The 19145-nt window shown below is 42.9% G+C and overlaps 1 protein-coding gene across 2 annotated transcripts; it reads left to right on the forward strand.

The window, feature by feature from the left end:
- Positions 1–1646: 1646 nt before the first annotated feature.
- Positions 1647–18387, forward strand: CLBA1 (clathrin binding box of aftiphilin containing 1). 2 transcript variants are annotated; one of them, XM_024200670.2, is made up of 6 exons: positions 1647–1715; positions 3235–3949; positions 7833–7981; positions 9701–9830; positions 14382–14492; positions 16442–18387. In XM_024200670.2, exons 2-6 carry the CDS (start codon positions 3470–3472, stop codon positions 16607–16609), a joined length of 1038 nt encoding a protein of 345 aa, XP_024056438.1. In that variant the 5' UTR covers positions 1647–1715; positions 3235–3469; the 3' UTR covers positions 16610–18387. The 2 variants fall into 2 exon arrangements, with proteins under 2 accessions (XP_024056438.1, XP_024056439.1); XM_024200671.2 differs by lacking the exon at positions 1647–1715 and adding an exon at positions 2392–3029.
- Positions 18388–19145: the final 758 nt, after the last annotated feature.

Here is a 19145-nt window from a genome sequence, read left to right on the forward strand (position 1 = left end):
TGGAATCTTGTGATTATGTGTGCATTTCAGCTGGGTTAAAAAAATACATATTTCTAGCCCTCCTGGTTGTGAAGAAAAGCTGGAAAACATGAATAAAAAGAACCCAACATTTACTACTTTTTGAAATTCCATTATTTTAAAGCCAATCTGACAAGTTTGTGACCTGACTCATGAGATTGGGGTTGGCAATAGTGAGCCAGAAAGACAATGGCACATAAAGGCCCAGGAAGGGTGGGTGAGGAGAGAATAGGATTTTAAAAACCAAGAGAAACTGGAGAAAATGGGTGCTATCAGTTGGAGAAACCCCACATACTCTCATGGGAAAAGCCACTAGAGTCAGATACAAAGCCCTATGCCCACCCCCAAACAGGGGGAGATGTTGGGGTGGGCATATCTCATCCTTAAGATAATTCCCACTCCAAGACATTGAGAGGTAGGGAGAAGCAGGGTTTAAATTCAGCTGGAGCTGTCTGGAGCCGAGCTCCAGTAAATATTCTCAAACCTTGAATCCAGCCTGATGCTGTTGTGGTTCTCAACTGGGGGTCTGTGGCTCTCTGGGGGTCCACGAGCTGATTTCAGTGGGTCTACAAGGCCCTGCAGGGCTGAAGCCTCTGTGCGCCCCCCCTTCCCACAGGGCTGAAGCCCCAAGCCCCGGCACGCCCCATGGAGAAGCCTGTTAGGAGAGGGATTTGTGTGGCTAGATGGTTGTTGGGGCCTTTACAGCGTTAGCTATGGATGCCTGAGCCACCACCAAACTTGCCAAATTAGGATATTCATATGAAAACCATCCTAAAATTCACCAACATGCCTACAACCATCCAGCAGCCTAGCATCCCCCAGGCCCCTAGCTTCTCTCAGCATTGTCCCTGGCAACATTTTGACAATACTGACAACTACACCTGCTAGATCTCCACTTTTGGGATAGCTGATGTGGGCTTGAGAAGCAACTTCTGTGCACTTTGTGGTGAGGAGGCAGAATCAGGGCAGGTGACATTGACGTGGCAACATCTGCTGCAGCTAAACGTACATGATAGCACGTGAGATGCAGGCAGAACTTTCAGATGGCTTGAGTCTAGGAACGAAACAAGTTCACACCAATCCACCGGCTGAAAACCAGCAATGACTTCCCTGCCAATGCACCGGGAAAGCCATGGCCAGAGGAGAGAGGAGGGTGGTGGCACCTGGCCCAGCACATGATGCAAGCAGCCTAGATGTGGGAGAGGGACTGCCCCTTGTGTCCCTATGAGCCTCTCCCACCTGTTTGTTAGGAGCTGGTTGGGGCAGCAGTGCTGGCAAATCTTGTCCCCTACTTGGGTAGTAAGGGGGTGCCAGGGGCAGGCCTGGGCCAGGCCCAGGTCTAGGGCAGAGGTAGGCACTGTAGGGCTGGCTGAGCTGGGCCTGCCTAAGAGCCTGTGGGACTAACAGCCAGCTTTGATCTAGTAATTCCTCAGGGAGGCAGAGCTCAGCCTCCTCTACAGCCAGCTTGGCCCCGCCCCCACAGTGTAGCCACGCCCCTAGCGACGGTAGGTGCCACCCCCTGACAGTGACCTCACTCCCGGGCTGTGCTCCCCCCTCCGCCTCTCCTCCGCGCCCTCCGACCCCGCCCCTCGGCCCCGCCCCCAGGCCGGCCGGTGCTGGCTCGCGCCGGGACTCACTCGCCCCTCAGTCGCGGTGGCCGAGGCAGCGGCGGCCATTGGCCGGGCCCGGCGATGCGGGTAAGGCTGCCCCTCCCCCCGCGGCGGCCCGGCGGTGACAGGCGGGGTCCGACCCGCTCCCCTCAGCCCCTGAGCTCCCTGCGGGGCGGGGCCAGCAACCGGCATCTATCGCTCCTGGGGGTCCGTCCCCCTCCCCCGGCGCCGGCGCGCTCTCGGGTTGGGCAGCGCGGGCGGGGGAGGGACCCGATGGCCCATGGGGGGGGCCCGGCCGCGACAAGGGGCCGCTGCGCCGTGGGAGCCCCGAGCCGACCCGATCCGGCCTCAGCGGCGCTAACTGCGGCTGCCCGGAGCGCGCCGGGCCGGGCCCGGCCCAGTGCCGAGCTCCGCACCTTGTCCCGGGGCCAGCGCTTCACCCGGAGCCCGGCCGGGCGCGGGGGCTGCCCGCTGGACACGGCGCAGAGCCGGACCCGCCCGCCAGCTCCCCAGGCGCGTCCCGACCGTCACCCAGCCCGGGCCCACGTCCCATCGCCTCCAGGGGACAGCTGGGGAAACTGAGGCACAGACAGGCGTGGAGCCGGGCGCAGTGACACTGCTCTGGGTTCCCGCCCCTCTGCCATTGCACACACGGGGAATAAAGGAGGGCGCAGGCCTGAGCGAGCAGCCCTTTATAGGGCACTTTCTGCCGGAGGTAGAGAGGCGGGTCAGTGGGTTATTCCTGCTGGTGAGCAGGAGTCCGATGCATTGGACAGAGTGCTAATAATGTGCTCTCGTGCACAAAACCACGGACAGGCAACTAAGGAGAAAAGGGACTAGCAGAAAAGCCTTACACACACTACAGTCGTGAATTTCACCACATAGCTTATTTCCCTGCATTTTGATTATCACTTGAAATATACCTGACCAAACTTGTTGCCAGGGTACCACAGAGCATGCAAGACAGCTTATGTTTTTTGTCAATATGATACTATCAATTTTTGTGGATCACTATTACCTATTCTCACGGTCAAGTTTCTGAGTAAGCTTTAGTATCAAGCCTAGCATGGACTGAGCACCAACAAAGTCTTCTGTTGATCTTTCAATTATTGTTTCACTTTTAAACATTTTAAAATTAAATCAGAGCTTTCAAACATTAATATCCAAGCTGAGAAATTCAACCTTGCACTCCTTTAGAAGTCAGCGTGACCTCTAAGCAATTAAAAAAAATTAAAGGTACTGTACCTCCCGTAGAGTCCTACTGCCAATGTTTATAATTTTACAATCCTGTCCCTCACATGCACACCCATTTAAAAAAAATATATTTTTCAAACTATTGCTCTATGAAGGACAGATACAAAAGGCAAAACAGACTCCAGGGGACATGGTGAAACTGACTAGGTACAAAGTATTATCAAATGTGAAATAAACAAACCTCAGATGGATCATTTTTAAATTGATGTCTCTAAGTTTCTGTTTTCAACAGTATAATACTGTAATGTATTTGTTTAAACATGAACATTTTTTCTTGCTTTATCGGTTCTCTTTTCTTAGCTTTACACAGGCATTATCACAGATGTCTTTATTTATAATCCTTCCTTTGCAGACTGAAATCCGCGGTGGAACAAGAGTCAGACTGAATAACACACACAATGTTGATGACTGGGGGAGAGAGTGAAGGACATACTGTTCTTTAGCATCATTATTACAGACTGTTTAAGACAAAATGAAGATCTTTATTCTGATTTGGAAACATTAGAATTTAAGCATCTGAACTACATTTTCTGTTTTCTACCTTATAAGTTTTACTAGTCATCCCATATTATTGCAGTAACACAGAAATGCAGGACCAGCAATTGGTGGAAAGTCCTAGCACCATAGAAGCATTAAGCTGGATGTCTTTGAAAGATCTTACGGCCAAAGTGAGTGGTATGTCTCTCAGTCAGAATAATGAGGGAATTGATGAATGTAACATAAATGAAAGCAGAACTAAGGAAGATACAGTGGAACTTGAAATGCTGTATCAGAGCATCCCCTGGGGGAATGGTAGAGGAAGAAATTGTGAAGGGTTTTCTGAGAGCATTCATTGTACATCAGAATCTAACAGTTCCTGGGGTGATTTTGAAAGTTTCAGTGAATCCTTAGTCAAGTCTGAGAGCATCAGTCACACTCCTGAAGTTTTGGTGAATTCAGCAGAAACAAAAACGTCTAAAACTGATGTGGAGTTACATGGAGAACATTGCAACTCTTCTCATGGGCATCACTGCTCCAAACCATCTGTACACAATGGGAGGGAAGCTAGTGCTAGTTCGCAGGATAAGGTATGTATTGCTAGTAAGTCAGAGACTCTGCTAAAAGTTTAATTGTTGTGCTACAGTTTCTTTGGGGTACTAGAAAGCACTTTCTGCAAACTGCACTTTGGGAGGATACACTTTTAGGAGGGAGGATAATGTAATTGAATGCAAAGTTGAAGATTATGAAATGTGATTCTTTTTCATGAAATACTTTAGATTAGTATTTTTATTGCTATAATGCTTAGAGGCCGTAATCAGATTGTGTTGTGCTAGGCATCATATCAACATAGAGTAAGCTATTGTACATGCTCTAGGGGAGGGACTTATCTAAAAAGACAACAGCTAGAATATGTGAGAGAGGAGGACAGGGTTACAAACATTTTATATATTTAAAAGCAGAGATTAGTGGTATGCATAATTCTTAGCCAATTATATCAGTGATTACAACTCACCACCTACCTGCGTGTTATCAGATGGTAGTTTTCTGAATGTGCTATGCCAGAAGTGAGTTTCGAGAAGGGATTGAGTGGGTGGTGACTTTATGGATTTTGACTGGGAATTTTACCCAGGAGCAAGAGGTAGCTTGGGAGAAAGCACAAAGTTGCTTGTGGGAGAAGTGGTGATTGAGGCTGGAATCACTGGCAGAGAAAGGTGGGAGTTGCCTTATGATAAAACACTGGGATTATAGAGAGGGTGGCTCTAAATTGTGGATGGTTTTGAAAATTAGGACAAGAAGACTGGGTGTGGTGGGACAGAAGAGAGGGGAGCATAGGGAGAGATAAATACACATTACTAGTTACTCCTGGCCAAAACAGACCATACCAAGTCATTGGATTTCTCTCTAAAAGAGGACATTTAAATCTCTTCTGCTACCAACATCCTACTTTAATCTGTATGCTTAACCAAGGCAAAGAGATGTATCTGATACCTCATAGTTGAGTGGCACACATCACTTTGAGTTGTGTGTTCAGTTTCAGGGCGGAGAGACAGTGATGGGCTATTGAGAATTCCCCTTGAATATATAATGTATATGAAAACAATGTAATTTATCCCTCACTTCCCCCTACAACTGTAAGCTCTTTGGGGCAGTGACTACATCTTGTGCGTGGAACATACCTAGCACATTATTGTTGGCAGCAGTGACAAATAGTAATAGTTTGAGACAGAGCCCTTAGGCCTCAGGATACAAGTCAAACAGCAGTTTCCTGGGCCTATGAAGAGACTTCCTGCCTGCCCCTCCCCCCATGTTGTTACCTAATTGTCAGTTATGACATTTTATACCTTCTTCTGAAACATCTCCTATTGGCCACTGTCAGACAGGATACTGACTAGAAAGACCACTGTCAGCCTGCACCCCAAACTCTGCTTTTCCTCCAGCATTTATAATGGTGTTAAATATCAATTAAAAAACACATTTTTATATAAGGGGGGAGTCGCACTCAGAGGCTTGCTATGTGAAAGGGGTCACCAGTACAAAAGTTCAAGAGCTGCTGGGCTAGTCTGATATGGCAATTCCTCTGTACCTAGCCTTAACAAAGTAACGGATCTGAACTCTGACGTGCATTAGACGTTCGTTATAATTATGACAAAGCCACAAGATGAGGGAAAATAGGCTGGAGTTGAGTGTTAGAAATAATGTAACTAAGCAGATAAGAAGACTATACATAGAGAGCATCCAGGAAAACGATAAATAAGTGTATTTGTACTAACTTACCTTTATCTGATTATACGGTTGATTGGTGGGCCAGCTCACTGGCCAGTACGCTGAAGAAAGCTCCCAACAGTGACATAATTTTAACATTTTCTTTCACAAAAAGAGTTCAGTATCAACTCAACACACCTTTCATAGACTATCATTCCTTCATGAAAGTCAAGACCTGCTGCCTGGCCTTTCCTAAAGCCTCTCCCCTGTAAGGCCTCTAATCCCTGCAGCTGTCCCCTACCAGCCCATCCACCTGATTGATACACAGCCCCTCCCCAGTCTTTCCTGACCCACTCTCTCCTCTGACTGAGCAGGTTCCCTCTTACAGGAGGGGCTTTGTCACATGACACTTGGTCAGCCATAGCCTTAAAACAGCGTGCTGTTACATATGCACAACTGCATGAACAATTTCCCCAGCCACATGTGTGTCTATATAGATGATTTGGACACCCCAACAATAACCCTTCAGGCAAGTTAGCTCATCTGGGTCTATATGTTAGGAATAAATCTCCCTTCTGACAGTATCAGGAGTTTGTGGGGAACCTAGGACTCAACACCATTCCTTGAGACTTTCTAGGCAGTTCAGGCTCATCCCCTACATAAGCCTTCCACCAGCTCCACTGAAAGGGACTGAGCATGTCCTGTCTGACCAAGACTAGTCTCCTGCTCTATAGCTGTAAAATAATGTAGAAAAAAAAGAAAAGAAAAGCTGCCAGAGTTTACATTCCTGGTTTCCAAGGTGTCACTATTCAGTCTCCTACAAAACTGTGGCTAAGATGCCAACTCCTTCACACCCCATCATGGAACGCAGTAAAGAATGATACAAGATGGTCCTCTGCCCTGCCTTCCGCACACAGAGGTGGTTTAAAAGGAGACAACTAAATAGTTTAGTCCCAAAATTAGACCAGCTTGGAGAAGGTTATAATTTGGTAGCGAACCAGCTGTAGATTTAAACTACACCTCTACCCCGATATAACGTGACCCGATATAACACGAATTTGGGGGGAGGGGGGCTGCATGCTCCAGCGGATCAAAGCAAGTTCAATATAACGCGGTTTCACCTATAACACGGTAAGATTTTTTGGCTCCCGAGGACAGCGTTATGTTGGGGTAGAGGTGTATTTGAATTTAAAAAACATTAAATGGATAGTGTCAAGTAAGAGTTAATATTTTGAAAAGTCCCTGGACTAGCATTTACTTACACTTAAAACTGCATTTTTTAAAATATGTTTTAGACAATATGTATGGAGATATGCCTATCTCATAGAGCTGGATGGGACCCTGAAAAGTCATTGAGTCCAACCCCCTGCCTTCACTAGCAGGACCAAGTACTGATTTTTGCCCCAGATCCCTAGGTGGCCCCCCTCAAGGTTTGAACTCACAACCCTGGGTTGAGCAGGCCAATGCTCAAACCACTGAGCTATCCCTCCCCCCATTGAAAACAGACTAGGGAGTTTCACTTTCTGGTTCTCATGCAACTACAGCGTTTGGGTGGCAAACACACTAAAGGAATATTGCAATCCAAACAAACTTTTTAAAAATAATTAAAATAATTCTATCATTCTGGGCAAAAATGGAATTAAAAGGTCAAAATCAAAACTTTGGAGCAGATAGACTGAGCATTTCTAGAACAGGGCTTGACTCTGCATATCCTTACTCGTGTGAGCAGTCCACACTCCTGCAAGTAATCCTATTAATTGCACTGGGACTCTTTGCATGAGTAAAAGTCATTCATGTGGATAAGGACCTGATCCTCCAAATCCTCAGTCATTATTGTCATAGGAGGAACAAATGTATAAGTTCTCTCTTCTGGTTCTACACCAGCAATTAAAGAAAAACACCATTTCACATGGCACACACAAGGAAGTAAACAAAGATTCATTTCATTTTTATTGGATATCCTGTAAACTGTGTGCATATAGTTAACTATTGACTACTTATATAATGTGAATATACCTCATTTAATTGAATGTATAAACATGATGTATGCGTATCTACATCTGTCACATACTCTGAGCCTGATCCTTTATTCAAGCAAAACACTTGTAGATTTTAGTGTGTGGTGTGCCACTACTAATGGGCTTTGCATCAGGCTTAATGTCAATGGAAAAAACTCCAATTCACTTCAGTAAGCTTTGGATCAGGTCCTGTGTGAACTGCACGATTGGCCGCCTTATGAGGTGTGTAATAAAACTCTGCTTTTTCTAGGCCAATCTCAGCTATGAGGATATTTTTAAGTTGAGTTTTCCAGAAGTCATTGTACCACAGTCCACAGAGAGCATAAGAAGCTTAGATCAAGTTCTTGACACAGATAATGAAGACATTGGGATTCCTGAATTTGCGAAGAGACAGCTTTGGTAATGAGTTTAAATAAACATTCAAACACCCGGCAATAATACTGTTAATTTTTCTGAAAGAAGAAATTGGGGGGAGGAGAGTGGATTTACTTGTTTCAATTTAAAATAAACTATTTCAGTTGTTTAATCAGGACATTAATTTGATCAGATTATTGGGTTCAGAAAGGAAATGGGGTTGTTTTTCTAGTCCCTGAAAAGCATAACGGTCCACCTATCAGTGGTATTAATTCTTTTTGTAGAATTAATACTGCTTTTGGTAGCACTTCTGATTACTAAATTCCTGGACTGCTGGACACCAACAGACAATGTATTCTCTCTGTTGTCAGCATTCCTTCTCTTTCCTGCATGTCTGTGTTGTTTCTCTTTCATCAAGAGTAGCAACACAGGTCCTTCTTTCCCAATCATTGGTACTTTTCTGACAGCCTCCCAATAATTATTGCTCCTCCTGTTAAGCTACATGCTCTCCCTAATCAGTGGTGCATCTGGTTTCCTTCCTGGAGATTATGAAGTTAACAGCAGTTTAAAGGGGTAACTTGGCTGTTAAATCTGCTGGAATGCTGATCAACTTGTTACCTGTTTTTGAAGGATTACTGCTTCTGCACTAGTAGCAGTTCTGGTTTCTGCATACATCTAGAACGTTGTAACTAAAAAGTGGGCTTGGTTATTTGTACTGTAAATTAGTGAAGGTCCAAGGATTAACGCATGCAATAAAATAAATGTTTTTATTTAGTTTTCCCTCAGTAAACTCCTCACATGCCCACCAATCTGATCAGGTAGCTTACTGTTGGGAAAGGAGAGAGAGAGAGAGAGAGAGAGAGAGAGAGATTGATTATTTTTAATTCTTGGAAGGCACACCAATATTATGGTGCTATGTAACATACAAGGAACCTAGATATTCTACGTGACAAACTACCCATGACAGATGTTAGCCACATTGCTTAATGCACTACTGGAAGGCACACAGATAGTGTGGTGATGAACATGGCATAAGAACCTGAATAGAATAAGTAGTTAGGCTTCTGCAATTTGACATCCTGATTTAGATGCCTAATTCTTTTCCTCTGTGTTTCCTTGGAGCTGGGCCTTTGCTTTAAATACTGTTTGAGCATCACAGAGAAGGAAATCACACCTACCCAGATGAGACCAAATATGAAAGGTAACCCACATGAATATCAGGCTGGCTCAATGCAGCCCGAAAGCTGAAATAAGGAAGAGGGTTGAGTGACACAGACTAACCAAACTGTAGGTTAGCTGCCTTTGAAGAGAAATAAGTAGAGCTCTGCTTTGTACCTGCTTGCTCTCCACAACATGAATTGGACACCACCACCTCTGGATCATGATTTTTCTAACGCATATTTCCTGTCTACTTCTACTCATTCTGGAGATATGTGGGCATATAAAGCTCTCTCAGACATGCTCTTACTGTATGGCTATTTATTTGATGAAAAAAATCATGCACAATTTTTTTGCCATTGCTTATATCATTGAGATCATGCATCTTTGTTAGCAAGTTGGATTGATGACTTGGACAAATAATTCTAAGAAAGTCAGTTTCCATAGTAGGTGGTTCAAGGTGTACCCCTGTACAGTTGTCTCCAGGGAGGTTGCATTAGAATTGAAAATTAGATAATGGCTTTATATGAGGTATGGGCTCAAGATCATTGATTTTGTTTGGAAATTTTCTATGAACTACAATTTCAAGTTGCATTTCTTTTCTAGCATTGACTCTGGAAACCTCTGGAGAACTCTTAGACACCCCGATAGCACCACGGGTTTAAGATGTCCCTGGAATAAATCCCACTGCCAGGAAAACTTCTTATCTGCTCTTGGAATAGATATAAATCAAAAGGTAATTTAAAAATATGTTTGGCTAGAACACCACTGTAAGTGTTTGATTTAAACTTGTATTCATTTAAGTCATCCAGGCAGAAAAAACATGTGTCAGTCACACAGCTGCACTAGGAAGTGTATTTTGGTGGATCGCAAATGCTAATGTCTTCAACTAGGGCCTTTTTGATGATGTAAGGGCTTGTCTACACAGGGAGTTATTCCTGATTAATTCCTTGTGTGGACACACTTATTCCAGAATAATGGAGTAAATCAGGAATAGTTGTTCCACTTAAATTCACACCCTACTTTATTCCAGATGAATTGTCATGTGTAGACAAGCCCTTAGTTTAAGACTTCTCTGCTAAGATGTTATAACTATTATAATAATGCAAAGACCAAATTCTGGCTGTCTTTGCCAATTTATAGTAGAGAATGTATTGAAGTCTCTGTTGTAATGACAGTATGTCACTTTGTTTGGAATCAATTTCTGATTTAGTTGGCAGAGTTCCACACGTGTAGGGTTTTTTCGCCTACTTTGAGGTGGAGGAGTTATCAGAATTTATACAAGACATTATGGGTTCAGTCCAGTGCCCAGTGAAGTCAGTTGACTTGACTTAAGTGGAAATTGGACTGCTCCTTGTGAAAAATGGAATCAGTTGGTCCAGTTAAGTTCTGTATGCTTGAATATCTGGCTTAACTGTACAGGTTGGAACACAATATTCAGTTTGCCTTTACTCAAATCATTTCACCCATTTCAGGATTAAAAAAAATAAATAGAGAAAACATGTTTTAAATAAATTCAAAGATTAAAAAACAGCAACATTTTAAACTCTCAAAGCAGAATTGTTACTATTCAATCTTTTTATGTTGGAAAGATTAATTGGAGGTAGCTTTTTATTATAATCACCTGTTTAGTTAGCACAAATTTAATCTTCTTGCTCTGCTTTTCAGAGGTAACGATATCTTCATTAATAGTTGCTGTTAGGCAACCATCAGGAAAGCTATTTGAAATTCCTGGTGTTACCTGATTAATCAACCTTTCACATGAGTTTAATCAAACAAAATTGCAGTGCTGGTTAGTCATGCAAGACCTGGTCTACACAGGAGTTATACTGGTATAATTATGTTGGCTAGAGGGGTGATTTTATTTTTAATTGATATAGTTAGAGCATTACTATTCTCTTAGTGTGAATGCAATTATATCAGTATGAAGGCACCTATCACAGGCTAGGTACACCCCATCACGGGGTGTCAGATCATGTGTTGTCAAAAAAGGGAAAAGGCTGTACCGCAGCCAGTTAGTTCTTATGTTGATGTCCCTTACTATGAATGTGGTAGTGTGGCCAGCATCAAGAGCATAGCCCTCCCACCCAGGGCAGCATGGCCCAATGGTCAGTCAATAAAGTCACCCCACTCTGGAATTAGGTGGTCCGTTGGCCCATTGGTGAAATGGGGCACCACTCGGTGTATATGGCACCTAGGGTAACAGGACTCAGGCCCTCCCTGCTCCTCTGAGCCCCAGCCCAGGGCCTTGTGGTGGTGGGGTGCTCCCGAAACATGCTGACTGGTTCCCTGGTACACTCACTGGAGAAGAGTTTAAGTTCCCTGGGCTGCTTCCTACCCTTTCTCCCTCAGTAGTGCTCCATGGTTCCCCCAGGTCTCTGGGGTCCTCAGGTGGCGTAGTTCCTGCTGGCACGATCTCTTCTCTGGGATCATCAGACAGCCTGGAGTCCATCTGGAACTCTGCGTGCCATGGCTCTGCAGTTGGAGCCTGCAGTCTGTATCCTCCCCCTTCAGCAGCATGCCCAGACTGAGTTGTGCTGCTTTCTTTTATATTCTGCCTCCAAGCTGAGCATGCCCAGCAGAGTCGGAGGGGCGGGGCTTCCTCAGTTTGCAAAGCACAGTTAACCCTTTTGGGGTTGGTGTGGGATAGGTACACCCCATCACAGCACCTTATACTGGTACAGTTAGCCCTATTTCTGTACGGGAATAAATATACTGGTATAAGATGTCTTTATGCTGATATTAGAGAGACTAGATGGGTGAGGTAATAACTTCTATTGGACCAACTTCTGTTGGTGAAAGAGACAAGCTTTCTAGCTACACAGAGTTCTTCTTCAGGTCTGGGAAAGGTACTCGCTGTCGCAACTAAATACAAGGTGGTACAGATTGTTTAGCATAAGTAGTTAACACATATATCTAAGACAATGGTTCTCAACCAGGGGTACATATACCACTCGGGGTACATAGTAGTCTTCCGGGGGATACATCAACTCATCTAGATATTTGCCTACTTTTACAACAGGCTACATAAAAAACGCTAGTGAAGTCAGTACAAACTAAAATGTCATACAGACAATGACTTGTTTATACTGCTCTATATACTATACACTGAAATGTAAGTACAATATTTATATTCGAATTGATTTATTTAATAATAATATGGTATAAATGAGAAAGTAAGCAATTTTTCACTAATAGTGTGCTGTGATACTTTTCTATTTTTATGTCTGATTTTGTAAGCAAGTAGATTTTAAGTGAGGTGAAACTTTGGGATACCCAAGACAAATCAGACTCCTGAAAAGGGTACAGTAGTCTGGAAAGATTGAGCGCCACTGATCTCTGGGACCATTCAAAGTGAAGTGGCTTATTATTACCTGTGCAGTCATAGGACAAAAAATGGGGGTTATGGGACTGCAGGGTGTTGTAATAAGCCATAATTCCCATGTCTTTATGATTTCTAGCAAAGTTATGAATTTAAACTGCCAGGCTCGGCTTTTGAAGGTGTTGTGCAGATTTCCTTTGAGGATGAGGATTGAGAGATCAGATATGGAGTGATGATTTTGTGAAAAGTGTTTGCCCACGGGTGATATAGTGGTTTTGTCTTATCTGAGGGTGTTCATTTGAGAGTATGATCATCTAGTTTCAACCACATAGTTGTTATTGGAGCACTTTAGTGCACTGCATGAGTAAGGCTACAATTTTGTCACGGAATCCCTGACTTCCAAAGACCTCTGTGACTTCAGCCCGCAGCAGCTGTGAGTTGCAGGGTAGGTGGCAGGGCGCTGGGGCTCCCAGCCACCAGCAGCAGCGAGGGTACCCAGCAGCTCTCCGCTGCCGCGGGGGGGGGGGGTGAGGGTCAGGTGTACCCCACAGTCCCCAGCTGCCATGGGCAGCAAGGAGCCCACACAATTCCCCACTACCGTGGGGGACAGGGGAATCCCAGCTGGGGATCCTTGCAGCCCCCAGCAGCTCCCTGCCACCACTCAGGGCAGGGGTACCCTCACAACTCTGAGCCCTCATGAGTGGTGGGGGCCCCTAGGCGGCCCTTGCAGCTAGCTACCCAATGGCTTCCCATTTTGTCATGGATATTTTTAGTAAAAATCAGGGATCATGGCTTCTGTGAATTTTTCTTTATTGCCCATGACCTGTCCCTGACTTTTACCAAAAATATCCGTGACAAAATCTTAGCCTTATGCATGAGGTACGCCATGAGTTGGGATAGACATATGCAGTACCCGTGGACTTTGAAAGGTGTGTTGTGGGGTTGGGGGGTATAGCAATGGAGATTTATCTGCAGGTTTTGCATCTGTTGTTATGGCAGGCAGAAGCGGATTATGATTTACTGGGACCCTGGGCACAAAGAACATTTGGGCCTCAGACTCCTGGAGTGGCCCAGGCTCCCTGGGCAACTCCTACCACTGCCTGGCTCTGGCTTCTGGTCTGACCAGGAAGTGGGGCCTCAGGGGGAAGAGGAGAAGCAGGGGGCAGTGCCACCATTCTGGTGCCAGTTGCCCCCCTACTTCTACCCAGGCTCCTGTGGGGGCCCCCCAAATGGCTAGGGCTCCTAGGCATGGGCTCATGTGTTAATCCGCCACTGATGGCAGGATCGGATGCTGTTTTGAGTTGGTGGGTCCTTGTCTGTGGGAAGCTTCTGAAGATGAGCTTTGAAGGCCAGAAGAGGGGGTTCAAGCAATATTTCTTTCAGGATGTGGTCTCCACCAAGTATGGGTTTTAGTTGTTTAATAATACCCAGTATGGGTTCCATTGCGAGGTGGTAGGTGACAATTAGGAGTGTGTGGCTGGAGGGTTTTTTCTGTATTCAAGCAGGTTTTCTCACATTATACTATATAAGAGCATCCCTAGTAGGGGGTGGTACCGCTTTCGTGATACTGGTACAGTTAAAATGGAACAACTTTCTCGTGTACACAAGGCCTCACCCAAAAAGACAAAAAAAAAAAAAAACTAGTAAGAGTAGTCTCCAAGCAACTTTTTAGGCCACAATCAAGCTGTGTGATCCAAGTGGACAGAATCTTGCCCCAGCACAGAACTGCACTGAAGTCAATGAGAAGTAGGTGGCGGCAGGGGATACACATTACAGATCTGATTATAGGCCAGGGGTTTAGATTGCAACTTCCAAAAATAAAGTTAAACGCCTATTTGCTTATTAGTTCTGAGAGGGGGACCTTTTTTCAGAGGGCCAAAGCCCATTCCTGAATAAAACATTTCTGACATTGATGGACACTTAATATTATGAAGAGTGTTTTAAATTATGCTCCTTGTTTATTAGAACTTCTCAGGAGACAGCAAAGATGGTTTGGAGGAGACAAATGTTAAAATAAATGAAGACTTAGAAGATGGATTCAATATTAGTAACTGTAAAGCACTAATTCAAACCAAGGTAAGAGTTGTTCTGAGGCAAGTACATTAGAGAGATACAGGTCTCATTTTTTACATGTCCCTGGGTGCTGTACAGACAGAGTTGTCAGGATTTCCCCTCCCCCGCTGGTGTTTTAACATACTTTCTAGTGGGACCTGGCAGTTCTTCAGCCAAATTTTGCTTTTTCACATGCTCGTGGAAATTGTGCACTAAGTACTGTGTATGCACCAAGTGCAAAGTGATGCAAGATTGGGAGAGTTAGAACTTCAAGTCATGTGTTATTTAAGGAACTTGAGTTGCATGATTAGTATGGGCTCTATGCTAAGATAGTAGCAAACATGGAAGATTGATTGATGACACTTTGATGACTGAGGAGGTCCAGTCACCATATAACAGGATTAATGTGATGATGGCATGAATAAAAAGATAGAGTGAGTCGAGTCAGTGTTGCTGACAGAACAGTGAGGGAGGAAGGGAAGAAGAATGGAGGAGGTAGTTGTGTCCAACTGGTATTTCAAGTATTCAGAGTGAATCAGAGGTTAGGCTTCTTCAGCTGAGGGAAAGAATAGAGGTGGTGAGAAATAAACAAAAACTACTCTCACCAAAAGACTCAATAGCAAACAGTTTGAACTAAAGCGAAATGGAACTACCATAAGAGTTTGAGGTTTCAGGAGCAAAGGATATTACTAGGATTTAGCCCATTTGTGTTAGTATGCGGAGAGAGACGTCACTGGAAATACTTCAAGTGTTAAAGCTAGTTTAATCAGGCAATTACTTACCAATTGAAAATAACATTTTCTGGTGTCTGTACTTTGCCCTTAAATTTAGTCTCTATTTCAAGTCAGCATTTCTACGTGCTGGGGGCAATTGTTAGTGAGCCTTGCAAATTCCATCAGTTTTCTGCTAAAGGAATTTAGTTCATTTTGAAGGAAAACTTTACCTTTAGAAATAAATGTTGCAAAACTGCATTCTTGTTCGTTACTCTAAAAGAAAAGGCCCTCTTTTTTTTAATAAGCCGTGGTAAGGTTTAGATGGGGGGGATAGCTCAGTGGTTTGAGCGTTGGCCTGTTAAACCCAGGGTTGTGAGTTCAATCCTTGAGGGGGCCACTTGGGAATCTGGGGCAAAATCAGTACTTGGTCCTGCTAGTGAAGGCAGGGGGCTAGACTCGATGACCTTTCAAGGTCCCTTCCAGTTCTAGGAGATGGGATTATCTCCATTAATTATTATTTATTTAAATTTTTTTTTTTTAGCATGTCAAACAAAAGTTCCCTTTCTCTTGAGCAGAAAATAAACTGTCTTGTTGCTGTGGTAATGCAAAGTGCGCGCGCACACACACACAAGTTTTTAGTCCACTTCAAGCTGAATATTGAACTGTGCTCAGTTTTGGACACCTCAGTACCTGAAAGATATAAACAGGAGGGAGTTTAGAGAAGAGAAACAGGTGGGACAGAGAGACTGGTAGGATTGATTCATGAAAGTATAAACTGCAGATATTTTGTTATTTGGTAAGGGTGGGGAGATCTTTGCTGGCGACACACCTTTAACGTGTGTAAGAGGCAGGTTTTTTTGTTGGGAGGAGTGAATCAAGAGGTAAAAATCAACATGATGGGATGAAATTAAAGAGGAAAATGTAGGCTGAACCGGAAAATCTTATTTAACAAGATCTAATGGACTTTGGAATAGCTTCTCAGGAGAAACAGGAAGTCCCAGAGCTAGATATTGCAAACTAGAATACATGTTAGGCAGGGTCTTGTAGTGAACAATCCTGTACTTACTTAGGGATGGGCTAGATGTACAAATAGGCTCTTTTCCATTTATGTTCCTGATTGTAAACATTTCAATTTGGTAACCCTATTTTTGTCAGTAAGACTAATAATTTCTCTAATGTTTGAAAATATAAACTGTTTTAATTCCTTAAGTAGTTAAATGCAGGAAAACTATTAAACTTTTTTTTTCTCATTTGACTCAGTTGTCTGTATCACCAGATTCCAGACATGGTCATTTCTTTAGTTATAACCTGTTTTTGAAGAGGACACCATCAAATGGAAATATGCAATTTAAAACAGTCCCAGGAAAGAAGAGGATTTTCAGTACACACAGTCTTAAAATGAAAATTTTCAATAGTGATGTTTGCTAAAGTAAAAGTACCTATCTTTCCTTCATTTTGTTACTGGGTTGTTACCGAAGACTAGAGATGTTTTTGTGAAGAAAAAAGAAAAAAAATCTTATGTAATAGCTGTATGTCGCACCTAAAGCAATTCTCTTACTAAAAGGTACTTATTCTATTTAGTTTTAGATTCTAGTTTTGTCCTAGTAAATTTTGGTGGCAGTCATGGTAAATGATGAAGTCATATCTTGTACGGTAATCCAGCTAGAATCAAGCGTTACATTTAAAGGCATTTGGTCGTCGCTCTGTGACCTTTTAAACAACTGTTCCCTTTTGGGTCTAAATGGATCTTTTTAATTCAAACTCCCTCCTCTCCCCAAAAATCTGAACACATCTTTGGTGTGTTGTAAGGTGTGCCTTGGTGTTACCATTTCTTTTCCTTGACTTGCTTTGTTTTGGACCATCCTTGGGTCTGGTACTGTGTGCTGCTGATCCCTTACTCTGAGGGGCCCCTCTCCACCTCCACTACACACACTATGACTTTCACATCATTTTCTGTTTATAACCATGGCTCTGTACAGTTTTACCTCCGTTGCTGAATGGCATTTTTACTGAGTGGCGTTCTAACACAGTTTAACCAGCTAGCCTGGATGAAGTCAGTGTTATAATCAGGTTCAGAAACTGTTCTAGGATCAGTCTCTGCTTGTAATAGAATGTCTTTTGAATGTGTTTGTAACGCGACTTTAGAAACATTCAGCCCCCAACCATTTAAAACTGTGCATAGTCATCATGGTTGTAAAACTGTTAGAAGCTAGTTGTGCAGTCAAGGCCTTATACTGTGCAGTACTGTAGGCTGCTATTTTAAGACTTTAAATTTCATACTAATGACTAACTAGTTTGCCCACTGTCCTGCATGTACAAGTCCCATAGTACCAAGTCAGGTACACTTCATATTTAATATCAGCCACAGAAGCTATGGCTCGCTCATGACAAACATTCATCTTCACTTGGTGTATAAGTTACTCATTAGCAAGAACTTTATATGCAGGTTATAGCAATATTTTTGTTATTTTGTCCCTTATGAATGTGAAAACTTTGTATGATTGTTTTTATTCTAACAAGCCAGATAAGCCTCTGTGACTTTATGTAGATAACTTTACTGCATTATAACAAGAGGTTTTGTACATGTTAAAGTATACTGTATATAGTCGAATTGTAAAGGCATGTGACAGAGAAACTGGATAATCTGAAATTAAATGTTTTAAATGTTAATTTAAATACTAAAATAATTCATTCTTTTTGTGTTAGGACCTGTATTTAAATGAGATTCTCACTAAGGCCTTGCCAAGACTTATGCACATGCTTAACTTTAAGGACATGCGTAGTCTATGCATAGGTATTGGCAGAATCGAGGCCTAAATCTGGGTAAACTCCATTCAGCAGTAAAATCAGAGCTGAGTTATACATTTAGTAGCAGTAGTAACTTTCAGGATACCTCAGTGCTATTAATTTAGGGAAAAGTGTTTGCATAATGTCTACTCAGTTAATGGCAACAGTTTAGCTTAACCATTAGTCTTTTATTTGAATAGGTGCCATTTAAAATGGCCCAGGAATCTAGGGCTCTGATCCTGTAATGATTTCTGCATGGCTAGACCCAAAGCTTTATGTGGGTGTAGGATCAGGGCCGAAGGTCTTATAACTTTAAAGAAACACTGAGCTTCCTAGCTTCGGAAACCTTCTTATAGTAAAAAGTTGGCAAGAGCTAACAAATCTGCACTGATTTTTGTAATGTTGTATTTAATAAAATGTTCCAGATACAGGTTTCTGCTGTATGTATTTTTTCATCTCTTTTGAAATGGAAATGCAATCATTGCATTAAAGTGCTGATTCAATAAGGTGCTTAAATACCCATGTGCAACTTTAACTATTGTCTTCACATCCTCAAGAACCTTGCCATATTGGGGTCCACATCTATAGGATTTTTGTTTTGCTAGTCTAACCAGTTTTAGTTTAAAACATACTAGACACCGTTTCAAGATTAGCTTGTCAAAATCTCTGTCCAAGGAAATGAGGGTGTGTAAAGCTTATTTAAGCTACCTAATGTCTTTCCCCACCCCAAAAATAGCTTTTATAGCACCTCTCATCAAGAGCATCACTCTTTACAAGCATCATCAAATAACTCAATCTGAATAGATTCCTAAGTAGATTCACATCCTATACTTGCTTAAGTTCCTATGCCAATTTTGTGGTTTTACCCCATTTTGCTCTCCCCTCTTGCCATATGAAAAAAAACAGGAGAAACTGAACACATACACACAATGCACAAAGACTTTGTGACAAAGTAGACTGAGAAAACAAAAACAAAATCTTTCAGTTAATACCTAATAGGTGGGGTTTTTCTTTTATCTGTTATTGATAGAAAGCAGAAGTAGGCAGTGTCCCTCTAATACCCTTTAATGTGGTCAAGAATTTCCATCTTACAGATGGGGAAAGCTTTTGCAAAGGTTGGATAACTTGCTTATGGGTACACAGTAAATCAGCTGTGGAGCTGGGTATACAAACCTGA

Source organism: Terrapene carolina, unplaced genomic scaffold, assembly GCF_002925995.2.
Source record: "Terrapene carolina triunguis isolate 2854851 unplaced genomic scaffold, T_m_triunguis-2.0 Scaffold189, whole genome shotgun sequence".
Taxonomy (NCBI): domain Eukaryota; kingdom Metazoa; phylum Chordata; order Testudines; family Emydidae; genus Terrapene; species Terrapene triunguis.